Source organism: Mustela putorius, unplaced genomic scaffold (genome assembly GCF_011764305.1).
Source record: "Mustela putorius furo isolate JIRA1106 unplaced genomic scaffold, ASM1176430v1.1 tig00000578_pilon_pilon_pilon, whole genome shotgun sequence".
Taxonomy (NCBI): domain Eukaryota; kingdom Metazoa; phylum Chordata; class Mammalia; order Carnivora; family Mustelidae; genus Mustela; species Mustela putorius.
In genome coordinates this window covers 773,352-791,391 of record NW_025421422.1, presented here as the reverse complement: position 1 = coordinate 791,391, position 18,040 = coordinate 773,352, and the positions used below count along the sequence as shown (strand labels likewise).

At 50.1% G+C, this 18,040-nt stretch overlaps 1 protein-coding gene across 2 annotated transcripts in view; it reads right to left on the bottom strand.

The window, feature by feature from the left end:
* The window catches only part of MYO18B (myosin XVIIIB), a 250,375-nt gene that overhangs the window by 173,038 nt on the left and 59,297 nt on the right, over positions 1 to 18,040 (bottom strand). For both annotated transcript variants that reach the window (XM_013063542.2, XM_045081486.1), the window contains exons 13-17: positions 16,018 to 16,191; positions 12,746 to 12,836; positions 10,672 to 10,864; positions 6,793 to 6,873; positions 4,636 to 4,783 (exon numbers count right to left, since the gene is read on the bottom strand). In XM_013063542.2, the coding sequence (XP_012918996.1) occupies positions 4,636 to 4,783; positions 6,793 to 6,873; positions 10,672 to 10,864; positions 12,746 to 12,836; positions 16,018 to 16,191 (687 nt within the window). The remainder of the gene's footprint in view (positions 1 to 4,635; positions 4,784 to 6,792; positions 6,874 to 10,671; positions 10,865 to 12,745; positions 12,837 to 16,017; positions 16,192 to 18,040) is intronic.

Here is an 18,040-nt window from a genome sequence, read left to right as displayed (position 1 = left end):
GTCCGTATTCCTAACACCAGCATGGTGCCTGGTACATGAATGGAGTCCCCGAAGTGCTTGTGGAAGAAAGGGAGGGAGCGAGGGAGGGGGGGGAAGGAGAGAGAGAAAGGGGGGGAGATAAGAAACAAGGGAGGGAGGGAAAGTAAGAAAGGGGAAGAAGAGAAGGAGGAAGGGAGGAAAGAAGGGAGGGAGGGAGGGAGGGAGGGTGCGGACGGAGGGAAGGAAGGGAGGAGCGAAGAGAGGAGCCCTAGTAACTAATCAATCACTCTGATCGCAGAGATGCTCTCAGGTGGAGTAATGGTCCCAGACCAATTACTCTCAGGTGCGGTAGTACTGTTTCGGTTCCTGTCTGTCTTCTACATTTCTATGAGTTCCCATCTTCCTAGTGTCAAAGCCTCAGCGCATTCTAGGGTCCTGAGTCCTTCCCTCCCATGCAATTTGCCACCTCTCTGCTGCAGGGAGCAAGGAAACGAGAAAGCCACATTGCTCAGAATTCCGTACACAGCAAACGCCGTCTGGGAGTCTGAGGGCTTCTGATGCATGAGTGATGTGGGTGCTGTAGGGTGTGTGGTCTCTTGGAAGTCCACTGTGGTCAAGACCCAGGGCTGACCGAAGTTATCTGAAAGGGACACTTCTGGTGAAGTGACATATCCTTTCATCTAACACTTCCACGAGGCCTTCGGAGCCCACGGTCCCCGCCTTCAAGGGCCACCTTCCAACAAAAGCAAGAGAACAAAGCGGCCGCCTCACTCTGGTGTGTCCATCCACACTGCCTGTAGGAAGTCCGTGTTATCTGTTTGCATGGCCGCCTCCCTGTGTGGACTGGAAGTGGCTTGAGGGCAGCAACTGTGTTCACGCATCTTTACATCTCGCAGCAAGCACAGAGTTGGGCTTTGAGTGAAGATCCCAAGAGCATTTGGAGAGGGGGCACCAAAGGCAAGAGAGAAGAAAGGACATCCATGTGGGCTAAGGCCCAGCCAGCCTCTGCTGGACACATGGCCACGCATGAGGTCATGAGATTCTAGAAGGCGACTCTTGAGGTTCAGAGATGAGCCCGCTTGGCTGAAGTGGCACAGCACACAGGGACACAGTGTGCCAGGATGAGGACACAGGTCTGCTGGTCCGAAGCCCATGTTCATCCCCAGTGCTGGCCTGACACACAGAGGCATCCCATGTCCCAGGAACAGCCTCAGGAGACCACTCCCAGGCTCCCAGGAGCTCTGCTCAGCCCTCTCACCCTCCTCTTTCTTCAGGAGGTGGTTTCCACCAGTTTTGTTCATCCAAGCATTTCATAGGCTTCATTTGATCTCAGGAGTCCCATGGAAACAGATTGAAGACAGAGTCTGACCCACTACACCCCTCTCAAGACTCTGTACCATCACCTCTTCCAAGAGCCTGACACCCCCAGACAGGGGTAGGTGCTTCTGGGGCCCCCGGCACCCCCAGCAACCACCCTCTACATCTGCTTTGTAGATGCCTGTCGCCTAACTATCCACTGCGCCTGGGCCCCATGGGAGCCAGCCCAGCAAAGACACTCAGTGGAGACGTAACAGCAAAGCACTGGGTTCTCCAGAAAGCCCCCCATGTTCTGCCTGACTGAACATTCCCATTAACTCAGAGCTAATCAGAAAGCCCCACAGACAAAAGGGTTTTTTTTTTTTTTTTAACCGAAATATCTGATTTAATGGGTCTATCTCTGTTGGGCCAGGACAAAAGACATTGAAGTCTCCCTCCTAGGAATGGACATCATCAGACCACCCTGCTCAAGGTGTCTGGAATTGCAGGTCGGGCCTCACAGGAGGAGAAGAGGGGGCCACAGGTGTCTCTCCCCAGATCCCCTTCAGCCCCAATCACTCCCCCCGTTGCCTTCTACTTATGAGCCTCCTCTGGGTCACCTGCCTAAAAGTCAGGATCCAGAAAACATTCTGTTGAAGAAACCCATCTCATTTGCTTCTGGATCATGGGGTTTTGCCATATTCATCTATTCTGCATCAAAGATGTACTGGAGCCTTCTCCAGGCCAGGGCCATTGTGGGACAAAGGGGAGAGGAGTGGCCAGGCCCCTGCCCTCATGAGCTGACATTCCTGTGAGGACAGGAGCATTCCATCCGGAGGGCTACGGGGAAGATCAGAAACGCAGGAGAAGAGAGAAGGGGGTGCGGGATGGAGAGGTCATTATTTTTCACAAGGTGCCATCCGTCCTCACATAAGTCCCCTGAGGCAGGTGTCACCATTATTAGCATTTTACAAACAGGGGAGGTGACTTCCCAGAAGTCACATTCTGAACTCCTGGAGGCCAGAACTACCCTGTGGATTTGAGGTGGGATACTCAGCCCAGAACATACATACACACATATGTACACATACGCATACATACGCATATATGTACACATGCATGCATACATATATATCATATTTGACCTGAGAGTGGATTTTTTCTTCTGTTGCTTTTTTTGCAGAAATTAAAAAACATTTGCATGGACCCCTAAAAGCGCTGTGCCTGGCAAAGTCAGTCCTAGGCCTGGCAAAGTCAGCCCTGGGCCAAATCCTCTAGGATGAACTTGGGTACCGGTGCTCTGAGCCTGTGCCAGGGAGAACGGCCAGAGCCCTCGGATGCTGCCGCTGTTTCTGCTCAGAAAATCGGGTCCTGATGCGAGTGCAGGAAGGCTCCATGGACGTCCCGGATGGAGGTCTCGGCAAGTCCCTTTGCGGTACAGGCTTTTGCCATTACCTGCCCAGTGGACCATGGCAAAGAGAGCCGTCACGCGTCTTCTGCCAAATATTCTCCCAATTTCCCGTACACTACTCCAGGTGGACGTTCACCCCAAATATTCCATCGAAACGGTACTCATCTCGGTTGTCAGTGACCTCCATGCGGCCAAATCATTGGCCACTTCTCAGCCACGCCTCACCCTCCCTCTGCCTATGGCTTCCTTCCTAACCCAACCCTCTGTATTTGTGCACAGCCGAACACCAAAGAATTACCCCGGCTACCCCTCCTCCGTTGCTTTTCCTGGTCACTGGCCTCATCCCTGGGCCTTGACATTGAAATGTCCCGGAGCTGACCGCTGGGCCCTTGTCTCTGCCAACCTGGATTCCCTGCATGATCTCAACCAGAACTGTGGTCCTCAACCGTTTTACGGATTTCTTCATTTTATCCTGTCTCCTCTGCTAGAATGTCTACCCCAGGGAGGCAGAGATATCTGTCTTGTTCAGGATGGATCTCCTGGCCCAGGACAGTGGCTGCCCCGTGTGAGGGGCTCTGGAAACACTGCTGAATGAGTCACATGGTTGGGGGGGTGGAAGATCTCAGAGCCTATCTGCCTTCCAGATTGCTTTGTATCTGCCTGCTGACTCCATCTGGGGGGATCTCAGACCTCTCTACAAGCATCTCTCCAGAGTTCAGGGTCCTCACCCTGGGGGCTAAGAATACCAGCCACCAGACCGGTGACAGGATTCAGTGAAAGAGCATACATGAAGCTCTGAGCCCAGAGCCAAGTGTGGAGAATGGACAGCTTTCCTCCAACCCCTTAAGTGACGGGGAAAACAGTCTTCATCGCCATTGACAACCCTGTGATCATCGATCGACACTCACAACACTCCACGGCCAATAACAAAGCTGATAATCTCTCCCCCAATCTCTGTCACAGAAATTCTGGTGAAAGGGAGGCAGGGGTGACCCCCCTCTAACCTCTTCATGTAAGCACTCCCCCGGGGCTAGTCAAGGTTTGCTTAGAGTTGCCGTCGGTGATGCATGGATAGCCAGACTTGAACTTGGAGCTGAATGAAGCCAAAGTCCAAAGTCAGAGTCCAGGACCTCTGACCTCGTGGTTCCATCCGAATGTCTCCATCTCTCCTCTTGATGCTCCCTCTCCAGTTCAGCCCATAGCCAGTTGCCCTGGGTTCATACCCTCAGAGTCTGCCCAGCTCCTCTCTCACCTTCCAGACTGCCTTCCATACTGCCGCCTGCAGGAACTTTCAGAACATGAATCTGACCTTACTTCCTGCAGCATAGAGTCTTTCATGGCTTCTCAGAGCTCTAGGGTTGAAACTAATGTTTTTTTCGTGTGACCCACAAGCGGGGCCTCCAGTGGTCTGAGCCCAGGAAACATCTCTGACTTTGCTGTCCTGCACTGTGTCTCCTCTTCTTTGGTACATTTGTCTGCACGCCTCTCCCCCAGACCTCCTGGCTCCTGCAGGAATTTGGTCTGCCTGGCGCGCCATCAAGCACCAGGGTCTGTCATCTTGGGGTCAAACCCGGACTCCTCTGTTAGCTTGTCCATGCTCTCCCCACATCCTCCCCCGGCTGGCTCGCCACTGTGTAGCACAGTGCCCGGCACACAGTAGCCAGTCAACACATTTGCTGACTACACTGATCACTGACCGATGATCGATGATTGATTTATTGGTAAATAATTGATTATTGATTAATTGACTGATAAATTTCATTCACTGATAAATGAAATGCACACACAGGCATATGCACAGACATCTGTGCACTCAGAACAACCCCCCCCAACTATCCCCCGCATACAGACCTTGTCAGAGCTTTCTCTGCAGCAGACAAGGACAGATTCCAACTTCCAGGCTGGACTCGGCACCCTTCTCCCTGAGTCCTTCAGCCTGACTCCCTTACCTTCGGCCCCAGCACCTTTCTTCTCAAAGGCCGCACAGAGACGCTCCAGCACCACACTGTCACTGGAGCCTTCCACCCGGACCTCCTCGTCCAAGAGCCAGAAAAGGCCCCTGGCACCCTCAGCACCTCCAATGGCCGGTAAGCGGACCTGGTGGGAAATCCAGGATCAATGGGGAGCCCTGATTCCCGATGGAGGCCAGAGTCCTGGGCTTCTCTTCCCACCTCTGGGAGTCAGGGCCTCTGAGACCCGTAGCATCACGACCCAGACACGTCAGCCCAGAGCCATGCTCCCAACGCACCCCCCCCCCAGATTCCCAGTGAGGAAACCTCAAAACTGTTACAACCCCTCAGTTTCAGGAGATCTGAACCGGCCTCTGTCCTCATTTCCTGTGTGACCTTGGGGAACTTACTGCCCCACTCAGAGCCTCATTTCTTTTTATGTAAAATGGAGACTGACAATACCTTCCTCGGAGAGCTATAGCGGGGAATCAACAAGGGAAAGCACTCTGTAAATTACACATTCTACGTACACAAAAGCGGCTCTGTATTTGTGCACAGCCGAACACCAAAGGATTAATTCCATCCACATCACTTCTGAGAAGTCTGCATTTTTTTTTTTTTAACTAAAATCTTAAGGGGAAGGGGAGCACCGAAAGAATGTTCTAGAGGAGAAGGTGAACTTGGTTCAGTAGCACAGAATTCAAAATCTAGCCATGAGTTTAAGAAGCCATCTAGGTAACTCTGAAGTTTTGTTCCTGGGAACCAGAGAGGCCTAGAAAAGTAAAGAAGCTCATTTGAGGGCCCCCAGCAAGTTGGCGTCACCCAAAACAGCACCAAGTGGTTATGGAGGAAATATGCGTGAGACACGATGCGACCAGCTGTCCCTTGGTGACTGGGACGCAGCAGCTTCCCAGGATATGAGAGAATTTCAGTGCTAGAGACAGCAAAGTCCCTTGGCAAGCTAGGACAGTTGGGCACCCTGACTGGGAAATACTGGCCCCCACCAAGAGGCCCAGAGAGGACACATCCTAGGTCACATGGAGAGGCACAGGGGCAGAACAGGGACCAGATCCCAGATATCCTGAGCCTTCACCTTGCCTTTCTTTATGGGGTTGAAATTCACAACCTGTCTGTCCTCAGAAGGTTGCTGTTCCCAGCCACTGTCCAAGTATCCAGGGGACCCCAAGGTCCCTCCTTCCTCACATTGCCCGGGTTGTCCCTTCTGGCCTGCCTCTTCCAAGTCAGGAAGCAAGACAGGGAGGGGAAGCCAGTCCAGAGGGTGCCTACAGGAAGCATAAACAGACAGTGACCAGACAGGGCTCACGGACAAGGCAGATTTGCAGGGACAGGTGCAGGTCACTAGGAGCCAAGAGAGGGCTTGGAAGAGAAGGTCAGGGGCAGCCAACAGGAGACAAAGAAGGAGAAAAGTGGCAGCCTGGGCTATCACGTGGCAGGAGAAACATGTGACCTCTGGGCCAAGCACCTGGCAGGGTGCTCTGTGCTCCAGATCTCCTAAACCTTCACAACCATCCCAGGTCATGCTATCATTCCCACTTTAGAGACAGGAAAAAATTGAGAACCAGAGAGGCAAAGGGATGCACTCAGGATCACTGACATTGGACCTGAACTTGGCAAGTCAGGGAAATGGTTCAGGGCCATTCTGAGAGATGGCAGAGCAGAGATGCAGGTCTGGGGTCGGCCCAGAGGGTTCTTGGGATGGGGAAAGTAAAGACGGGTATGCCCCCACACTCAAACCCATAAATGCGTGGACCCCTCATCATTCCCCCATTCTCCATCCCCCCATAGACCCTATTCTCCCAGTCTCTGCAGACAGAACATCTGCAGCTGAACATCTGGCCTTCCCAGGCAAGTGGCCACTGGGCACCGGCCCCCCTCAGTGCACCATGAGCTGCCAGGCACGTGCCAACTGAGCCCAGCTCAGACACCAGGCAGAGAGGTGGTTCTAACCTGAGGGGGTCTGGAGAGGTGTTGCCCGGGCCACATCCTCAGGCCAGCTTCAGGGTCTCTCCCAATCCCCAGGTGATTCTAGGGGCAGACAGCACCGACAACTTGCAGCTTAAGGACTCAAGTCATCTGGGATTTCAATTCAAAGCCTCACGGCATCTGAGAGCCTGAGTTTGCTGGACCCCGCCTTACCTGGGAAGGGTTCTGGTCCACCACAGCCACCGTGGTCCCCGGGGACGGCTCCGGAAGGTCAAAGGGCACAAGAATACCTTCCTGGAAAGTCACAGAAGTTCCGTGTTAGTTCCTTCCGTGAGCTGAAGAGGGTGGAAAACTTCCGGAGGAGAAAAGAGAAGTAAAGACTTTCACCTCCCCTAACCTTTATAATTATTATCTTTATTATTATTATTACCATCATCATTTAAAAAATATTCTTTTAAGTAAGCTCTACCTCCATCGTGAGTCTTGACCCTGAGATCAAGAGTCACATGCTCCACTGAACAATGGCAGTAAAACATCGACGACATAAAATCTACCTTTTACTGCGTGATACAGTTAGTGGCATTAAGTTTACTCACATGTTGTGCACCTGTCACCACGTCCCCACCTCCAGCACTTCTCCATCTTGCAAAACCGAAATGCTGTCCCCATTAACCACTGATTTCTGTTCCCCCTCCTCCCCCTCCAGCCCCTGGCTACCACCGTTCCACTTTCTGTCTCTATGAAATTGACTGCACTTAAGTGTCTCGTGTGAGCGGAGTCCCATAGGACTTGTCCTTTTGTGACTGGCTTATTGCACTCCCTACAATGTCCTCAAGGCTCATCCATGTTGCATAATAGATAAGAATTTCCTTCCTCTTTATGGTTGAACAGTAGCCCATTGCGTGGACAGATCAAACCTGTTTACACACACACCCCCTCCCCGCCCCAATGTGGACACTCGGGTCACTTCTACTCTTTGGCTATTGGTAAAGCTGCCATGAGGCTAGGTGTATGGATTATCTCTTCAAGACCTGGTCATCAACTCTCTGGGGGTAGATACCCAGAGGCAGATTTGCTGGATCATAGGGTAATTCTATTTTTTTTTTTTTCAGATGAACAGCATACTTTTTTTTCACAGTGGCTGCACAGTTTCGTATTCCCACCAGCCAGGCACACAAGGTCCAATTTCTCCACATCCTTCCCAATGTTTGCTGCTTTCTGGTTTGGTTTGGTTTTGTTTTTTATCATTACCATTCTACCAGCTATGAAGGGCTATCTTGATGTTTTAATGCACATTTCCCTAAATTTCAGGCGATTATTGCCCATTTGTCTATCTTTTGAAGAAAAAAATTTATTCAGATCTTTTGCCTTTTTTGCAATCAGGCTGTTTGTTAGTTTGTTTGTTTTAAAGATGTTACTTATTTATTTGACAGACAAAGATCACAAGTAGGCAGAGAGGCAGGCAGAGGGGGGAGGGTAGGAGCAGGCTCCCTGCTGAGCAGAGGGCCCAATGGACCCTGATACCATGACCTGAGTCAAAGGCAGAGGCTTAACCCACTGAGCCACCAGGCGCCCCTAGTTTGCTTGTTTTATCTTCGCCCCTTAGCCTTTGCATGAGAAGAGAGGTTACAGACCAACATTCCAATAAATTCCTGACATCGCTCATTCTGCCGGCCCATCAGCAATCGCGGTGAGAGCTTTATCAGGAGCTAATCATTCAGTCCAAACTTTGCTTTTATTTGCGGAGTTACTAATGAGCATGGGGGCTGATAACTGGGTGCTGGAGGAAGTGAGCACACACTCTGGTCAATGACAGTCGCCATTCAGAAGTCAGCATGCAGATGTCAGTCACGGCATCGTTTCCAAGAGCGTAATGGTAGAAATCACCCAGAGGCGTAAAGGAGGGCTGAGACAGCATTGGACGTAACCAGCAAAATGTGCGATTACTAAAAGTTGCCAATGGAACGAGAACACGGCAATAGCCCGCTACTGTGAGGAAAAGAGACAAAAACAAACCCGTGTGTAGGGATGTATCAGAAATCTGCAGAGAAGACGATAAATGGAACAATTAAGCGGTATAAAGTAAGACAGCAGGAACAGGGCTTTCCTGTGGGTGTTGGGGTTAAAGGAGGTTATGTTTGCTGCTTGCGGATATTTCTATGTATTTCCCAGTTTTTAATAAAGAACATGTATCGCCTTGATCACCAGAAATAAGCAAAACACAAGCACCTGGGTGGCTCTGTTGGTTAAGTGTCTGAGTCTTGGTTTCAGCTCAGGTCATGATCTCAGGGTCCTAAGATCGAGCCCCACGTCATGCTCTGTGCTGGGTTTGGAGCCTGCTTAAGAGTCTCTCTCTCAGGGCGCCTGGGTGGCTCAGTGGATTAAAGCCTCTGCCTTCTGCCCAGGTCGAGGTCCCAGAATCCTGGGATCGAGCCCCGCATCGGGCTCTCTGCTCAGCAGGGAGCCTGCTCCTCCCCCCTTTCTCTCTCTCTGCCTGTCTCTCTGCCTACTTGTGATCTCTGTCTGTCAAATAAATAAAAGAAAATCTTAAAAAAAAAAAAAGTCTCTCTCTCTCCCTCTGGCCCCTCTCACCCCTCTTTGTCTCTAAAGACCACAACAACCCCCCCCCAAATATCCTCTCCCCTTCTGTTTATCTCAATTTCTCCCATCAAGAAGTGAAACCTACTTTCAGTGCTCAGCCCTGGACATGCCATGACCCACTGAACACAGAAGGGACATTGTCAGTTCCAAGACTAGGACTCAAGGGACCCCGCACATCCCTGCTCGTTCCTTGGAGCCCTGCCCAGCGCTGTGAGAACAGCTTGGGCTAGTCTGCTAGAGGATAGGACAGTCCTGGTGCACAGATGAGTCATCCCAGCCAAAGCCTGCTCAGATCCACTCATAGCCAGCTGACCCCCAGACACAGCAGAGAGCTGGCCAGCACCATCAGAACCACCTACCACCCTACATCTGCCCAGAGACACAAGAACTCACTCAGGCAAGACCAGAGAACCACCCAGGAAACCCGAAGTAAGCAATAACAAATGATAATATCTAAAGCCACTATGTTTTGGGGTACTTCATTATCTAGCACTATTGTGGTAATTGATAGATAATACAGGAATATTGCTATTCCTATTTTACATGGGATGGAACCAAGGATCAGAGACAGTGAGTGACTTTCCTGAGGCCACACAACCAATAAGTGGTACAGTTAAGGTCAGACCCCAGGACTCACCATTGGCATCACTTGTTTGAGTTTCATCCATGTTGATGTTTCTTGCTGTGTAAGCTCCAACCAAAAAAATTTTAAAATGACTATAATTTCAATACCCATTACCCTCTTGATAAGCAAGATGGCCATTCCCAACCTCTTGCTATTAGCACTTGCTGGAGTCAGAGGTGCCCCCCTCAGAAAGCGTGGGGGAGGATGGGGCCGTCCTGGGTGCCGGCAGAGTTCCACTTTTCCCCCGGTTGGGGGCGGAGTGTGTGCGTGAGTATGTTCATTTGGATAAATTTATTCGGCTGTATACTACTGGGGTGTGCATTTTCTGGGCAAATGTAACATTCCCATTTAAACTTTTTCAAACGGGAAGAGAAGGCTGGCAGAAACGTGTCTGCATGTGTTTTCTGGTTCACGTTCCTAGTGTCCCGAGGGTAGATCCAAGGAAGGAAGTGCATCTAAGGCATTGTTAAGTGTTGCCACTCTAGGATCCAAAGGCTGGACAAACCCTCCCACCCAGAATTTTCACCCACACCCAGAGCACAAACGGTTTTCCATGGGGAAACTGTGAGCCACAAGGTGTGGTGGGGGGGGGTGCATGCAGCTTGGGCAAAGTAGACAAGGAAGAACAGGTCACCCCAATGGGGGGACAGCTGGGGGAACAAGGCTTGGGGAGCCCCAAGTTCTCTGGTGTCCATGGACTGTAGGGAGCCATGTGTGGAGACAGGGGAATAGCAGAGGCCCGCAGAGCTGGGGGCCAAACAGTTCACTGTGGGGGGGCAAATGCGATGAAGCCAAGGGTGACTGAAGGACCAGACTGTTCCCTGCACCCTGGCCGGCCGCACACCCTCCATGGAGCCCAGTCCTACCTGCCGGTAGCGCTCCAGCGTGGACACGAAGGTCTGCTGGTAGAAGAGCAGCTGCAGGCGCTCATGAGCGTAATTGCGGCAAAGCTCCTCGAAGGTGGCCGCCCGGTCCTTGCACTGGTGCCGTGGGTTCTGGAAGCCTGGAGAGTCCACCACCATGATAGAGGCCATGGAGAGGTGGTGGGAAGAGAAGGACCTGGGGAGAGAGAGGCAAGGCCTCAAGACCACGTGGAATCATAGAGCCCAGCCGGCCCACGCCTCCCACTCCCCCATTGCAGATATGGTGAAACTGAGGCAGCACGCTGGGTGAGTATGGGGAATCCAGCAGATCTGGCACCAGAATGAGGCTCACCGCTTATGGGCTGTGTGACCTGGGGCAAATTACTTAACCTCTCTGAGCTAAGGAGAGAGGTTAAATGATGGTTCTTCCAAGCCCTCACTGCCTTGGATCAATCTGATGAATCTGTCGGGGTGGACGGAGGAGGGATTATTGGCATCAACATGCAGGAGTTGAAAGCTGTTGGAGACAGTCACACAAGGGCTCCAACCTTCCCTCTGTGACAGAGCGGCTATGTACCTTGGGAGAGCTGCCCAACCTCTCTGGGCCTCAGCCAAGCCAAGAAAAAGTCAATCATGGCCACAACCCAGAAGGATGCTGGGAAGGCTGGAGGTGATGAGACAGGCTCTGAGGGCCAGGTTGGCGGTGGGGTTCATGCTCAGTAAAGGTGGCCTGTTATTATTATTAATCATGATGATCATCACGATTGGCCCTAGGCTCTGCAGGGCGCTTAGCTCTTCTGCACAACCTGCCAAGGTTTCCTCTTATACCGCAAGGCCAAGATCAGCTGCCACACATGCATGCATGAAGACTGTCAATTAATGCTCAGAAAGCCAGACATCTACAAGGTGCTCGTAGGTGGTGGGGGACTGGGTTCTGTATCAGCAAGAGGCAGTTTAAAGAATGCGAAGCAGCAGCCACCCTCCAGAGGCTGAGGTAGCTTCTTCTTCCAGCAGTGCAATTCCCAACCCCAGGACACCTTCCTCTAAGCATGTGCAAACCTCTTGGTTTCTAGATGCTATGTCTGTGGCCTCGGATGGCAATTGCTCTAGCAGCGGGAGAGCAAGCGGATTCTGTGTCCCAGAATTACCAGAGAACCCCAACTGCCCTACACCAGACCTTGGACCTGCTAGCAGGATGTGGAAAGCCTAAGGATGCCTCCTGCCTTTGGGCAGGAGGGTGGGAAGCCCTCATGGTGTTAGACACCTGACTCCTGGCTACTGCAGCCTGGTAGACACATTCCAGAGACACGTCCTGGCCCACTCCAAAAAAAATAAATAAATAAAATAAAATAGAAAAACAAACAAACAAAAAACCCACCGGCACCCCAACCTTAGCAGGAAATTTTTTTTTTAAAGATTTTATTTATTTATTTGACAGACAGAGATCACAAGTAGGCAGAGAGGCAAGCAGGGGGAGAGGGGAAGCAGGCTTCCTGCTGAGCAGAGAGCCCCATGCGGGGCTCAGTCCCAGGGCCCTGTGATCACGACCTGAGCTGAAGGCAGTGGCTCAACCGACTGAGCCACCCAGGCGCCCCGAAGAAATTTTAAAAAGAAATGGACAAGAGCGGCACGGTGGGTTATTCAGAGAAACATGGAGTCCAGCGCTCTGGCTGCCTTCCAGCCCCACCTCTCTTCACCTCCATTAGCTCAGCTGTATAATGGGCTGGCGTGCAGAGTCAATGACGCAAGACTGGGGAAACCATGAGCTCCAGCTGTTGTCCTTACTTAGCAGGAAGCCCCCAGACTGTCAGATTTTATTGTTGGTAGTTTATGATCACTATTAGAAAGAACTGTTTATATGCATTATCCCTTTTAATCCTCACCATGGCCCTGGGGTACAGAGCTCTTTTACAGGTGCAGAAGGGGAGGTCAGGGCGCTGAACATTTGCCTTTGGGTGGCCAAGGGAGTATTTAAACCCAGTTCCCCAGTTCAAAACCTCACTCTTCTCCAGCCCCTCCAAAACTCTACTGGGCTAAAGTGCCTAGGACCTGGGCTCATTTGTGTATCTGCTGTTACCTGTTGATGAGTGAGACCACAGCCGCAAAGAGCTCTTGGTACAGGCCTGAGGCCATTCCCTCCACACACTCCACGCCTGTCATCTTGAGCCCTGGAGAGGGAGAGAGGGAAGGGTGGGTATCCATGGTCAGGACCTTTCCTGGGGCCAAGGGCAACACTCTCCAGACATCACTGCTGGCCTTAGAGAAACCTCCTCCTTCACATACATCCTTCCACTGATGAAATTACGTACCCACACTCTTAGAACCAAGTTCAAGTGCCTTATCAGGACTGATGGGGTTCTGTGTCACCTGGACCTCCTTCTTCTCCAGCGAGCACTCCTGCTCATCCCTCAGGGAACAGCCCAATGTCACCACTTCAGGGAAGCCTGCCTTGATTACCACCCCATTAATCCAATTCCCAGTCCTACCTTGCACCTTTCTCTTTAATTAGTTTGTGACTGAGGTATGACCAACCTACCAAAAGTCATACCTACCTATTTATAGGTATTTATACATCATATAAATCGTATAATACATAGGTATCTATACCTATATATAGGTATTTATACATCGTGATGAGCTTGAAGATGTCAACTCTAAGAGTTTCCTCCCTCTTTCTTTCTGCCTATGTGTGTGATAAGAACACTTCATATAAGATCTACCCTCTAAAAAGACTCAACAGTGGACAATACAGCATGGCAACCAGTGGCTCTATGCTGCCCAGTGGACCTATTCGTTGGCTGGTCATCTTAGTCATCTACTTTTTCATCTGTGTTCTAGCGTTCATTCATCCTGCACAAATGAAACTATGTACCCGTCAATCATTCTCTCCCACTTGGCCCTCCCCTGAGTCCCGGGCAACCACCACTCTATTCTCTACCTCTCTGAGTGTGATTATTTTAGATCCCACATAGAAATGAGGACATGAAATAGATGATCCAGTCATAAAAAAGAAAATCCAACCATTCCCTACAACGTGGATGAACCCAGAGGATGTTAGGCTATGTGTCACAGGCCAGACCCAGGACACTGTCACCTTGTTTTTACAGCACTCTGAGTTCAGTATATTTTTACTTGTGTAGTTAGTTGTTAATAATGCCCCATGCCCACCCTGCCCCATGCCAGGCTGGGAGCGCCCTGAAGATGGGGATCGTCTCTGGGTGTGTTGGCTCCCAGACCCCAGTGCCTGACACATAGTAGGCACTCAGATAATGTTTGGTGCTTCCCCCTTTCTGGAGGGAAGTTTGGCAGTTCTGTGTCAGAAGCTATCAAATACTCATATGCTTGGACTTCATAATTTCACGCTCGGGCTTTTATCCTAATGAAATATTCAGAGAAACAAAGATTTCTGGGTACATATGTTCTCCCAATTGTTGATTAAATTGGATGAAAATCACCTTTTTTGAAACAACCTGAATATCCAACAATAGCAAATGGGTTAGACAATTTGTAGTCCATACAAAGGAGTGCTTAAAGCCAGGCACGGATGAATATGGAATGAGAGGGAAAAGAGCCTACCTGTCACGTTAGGAAGAATGAAAACGCTTCGCAAACGATTAATATAGTCATGGTCTCGATTTTGTTTAAACACAAAGGTGGCCTGTTAAAATTAGCCAGCCCTGATGAGGGTGCGTGGACAAAGTAGAACGAGAATGTGGGAGGGGTGGGTCACATGGAAAATCCTGACCCTTAGGTGTTGCTTCCATTCACAGCATCGGAAACACGATTTTCACATCTGCACCGTGGCTGGAGACAACAGTCCTGCTTGTACATTCCAGGCAGCCTGCTGCAGCCCCAAAGCACTTCCCTCCCTTCTGTTAGCTCCACCCCCCCAACCTGGGCCGTTGCTAGGCAACCCACAGCCTCTCAGCATCTCTCCTAAGCCTGCTGGTCCCCTGTCTGCTTCACACCTACCCTTGATAACTTAGCCCGAGAGGTAATTAGTGTTAATGTCTGAATGCGTGTGCACGTATGCTCATGTGTCTGCGCACATCTGTGTGTTTCTTACGGTGTGTGTGTGTGTGTGTGTGGTGTGTGTGTCTGCGCATGTACATACATGCCTATGAGGTGTGTGTCCATGGGCATGTTGTGTATGTGTGCTATGTGTGTGCTTGTGGGGTGTGTGTGTGTCTCAGAGAGGAGGAGAAACCAAAAGTGGACTACAGCTCATACTTGGACCTAGAAGCAAACAAAAGGCTTCCAAGTGACATTAGCCACCAAGCTGAGACCCCTAGAGTAGAGCAGCTCTGAGGGACTAAGGGGCCTCTAAGAGATGAGTCCCAAAATCACAGTTCAAAACAGTGCAGCCCACTAATTAATGCCAGACTCTGAGGTCTCTGGGACAACCACTCTTAGTTCTCAGAGACTCCTGGGGCCCCAAGGGGGTCCCTCTGCCCTCACCTCCTGCAGCCAAAGCTTCTGATGGGTGATGGCTACAGATTTGGGACCCAGCAAATCACACTCCTGCAGGTGCCATGCAAGGCCATTCTGCTTTCTCCCACATCAGTTCAAAGCACCCCCATTCCTCCAGCCACCAAGGCTAAAATCCTAGAAGCTGTCCTGATCCCTCTTTTCCCATCTCCTCCCTCAGGCCCATGCTATCCTCTCTATGTGTGAAGCAGACTTTGACTGTGTCCCACCCAACCCAGCTCCACTACCATGTCCTTGTGCAAGCACCAGCATCTCACCAGGCGATTTTGTAGGTTCCCATGTGGCCTCCCTTTTCCAAATCATTCCCCAGGCTTCCCCCTGCCTGAGCTACTCAAGGAACAAGTCAAATCATGGCATTCCCTGCCTGTGTCCCTGCATGGTCTCTCTTGGGTCTGAGCATAAAAACCACAGTTTGCAGAGTCCTCACTGAGCATAAAAACCATAGTTTGCATAGTCCCCCCCATCACCTCTCATCTACTGGCCTCATCTACCAGCCTCCCAGGCCCTCTAGCCATCCTTGCTTTATTTCTGTGCCTCAAACTGGAAGGCCAGTCTTCCCCCGACAAGGTAGGGGCTCAACAGATGTAACAGCCAATGGAAAAGTGTTGGGCCCCTTGGCACTGCTCACCACAGGCCACCCTCCCAGGTTTCAGCAGAACCTTCAGAACCCTGGACAGCACCAATTGGCCATAAGAACCCTGCATACAGGAACCAAGTCCACTTCTGCCCACAGGGGCTTCCTCTGCACCTAGAAGGTCCCCATATAACAGCTCCTGATGAGTAAGTGAAGGCATGTTGGAGCTTCCATAGGGCCTGAGCTGGGGGGTACCCAGCCCACCCAGAGAGTTAGCAGCACAGCACCTGAGCTGGTCTCCTCTTCCTCAAGGCCCCGTCGGCTTGGCCCAGATGTCACTTGCTCGATGATCTGTCGCAAGTGGTGCTTGAAGGTGGCGGTGTTCAGTTCTTCATACTCACAGCCCAGGGCCTCAGCTGCATGGTTTGCCCACTCAAACCGCATGAACTGCTTCCGGCCCACTGTGGGAGGAACACAGCACAAATACGGTGGTAAAGTCCTGGGTATGGAGTGGGTGGGCTTCCAAGAGGACCTCAGGGGTCTTACCACCTCCCACCCTCTAGGCTACCCACCCTCAGCAGGGAGCCTCAACACCTGGCCTGGGCCGGGGTCACGTTTCCTGAGAGACATGCTTATCCTACTTCTTCGCAATTTGCATTGTTTACTTTTTCAAAGCAATTAAAATGATCATGAGGACCCTCTAAAGGTGGAATTAGAGAATTGTTAGTGAAAATGTCATCTGTCCACTCCTGTGTCCACCTACATGTCCATCCACCCACCCACTACCCTCTGCTGCCACCTACCTATACTACTGACACAGCCACACATCCCACCATCTCACCACCCACCCATTTACTCAAAACACACCCTTGTTGAGCTCCTCTATGTAACAGGAACTGTGTTAGCCACTAGAAAATCAATGATGAGCAAAACAGACACGGTGACTGTCCTCCTGGAGTTTACAATCTATTGAGGGAATAAGACAATAAACAAGTAAACAGATAGATGAATAAGATAAATTCAGGTGATAATATTATAAAGTTTTTCCCCTTAAGGAGAAAATAAAACCAAGAGATGAAGTCAAGAGAAGCTGAGAGCATCCCTATGGATCCGTGGTTGTCAGAGAGGGCTCTGTCTGAGGATGGGATATCTGAACTGGGTTATGAATGGTGCGAAGGAGCTGGCTACTTAAAGAACCAGGGAAGAACTTTAGGGGTCAAAAAGCGATATTGTGCAAAGGCCCTGAGGCAGAAACAAGCACAGTGTATCCAAGAAAGACCAAGAAGTCCAGGTGGTTGGAATGTAAGGGGGAGATGAGGAGGAATCAAATGAGATTGAAGAAGCAATGGGGAACCACTTTATGAACTATTACAAGGCCATTTAAGATTAACAACAAAGATTGTACAACCCGAACAATGCTTACAGACAAACACTAAATAAAAATCAAATTAGAAAACTATACTAGAGAATGATGTCAATTCTGTAAACCACTCTAAATTATAAAATAAAATAGTAAGGGAAGCCAGGGTGTCTCAGTCAGTTGAACATCCAACTCCTGATTTCAGCTCAGGTCACGATCTCAGAGTCAAGTCCCACATCAGGCTCCATACTGAGTATGGAAGCTGCTTATGATTCTCTCTCTCTCCCTCTGCCACCCCACCTTGCTCTCTCTTCTTTTTCTCTTAAATAAAAAAGTAAGTAAATAAAATTGTAAAAAGGAAATATTTCCATATATTAACAGTCATAGCTGGCTAAAGGGATTTTGCATTTTCTAAATTTTCTACCAGAGTTGTGTCTTCATTTTGTAATCCAAATTTAAAAAATTAATGGCTGATTAAAACAAATAACAGTGCCATCGTTAAAGAATTTCCTCCCATTGTTTATCTCTCCATAAATGTATTTCCTTCTTTGAAATAAAAATCAGAACTTCCAACAGATTTTTCAATCCATCAGAAAGAGATTTTATGGGCCAAGTTCTTCGAGATGACCTCTTGAAGAATCAGCCAAATCAGCCAAATCAGGCAAAACTGGACATCTGGACAAGGAATTTGTGTGGGACTCACTACCCAAGGAAAAGGAGCTCTGGCCCCAGGTCACTGAGGGACCACAAACAGCCATGCTTATTGACAACCGCCTCAGTGCCAGCTACTCAGCTCTGATCATCACAAGAGACAATTCCTATTTTACAGATGATAATACTGAGTCTCAGGAAGTAACATGGCTAATAAAAAGTCCTGCCACTTGCAAAAATGATGAAAGAGGTGATGATGGTGGTGAAGAAAGCAGTCACCATTCATTGACCCCATTTAT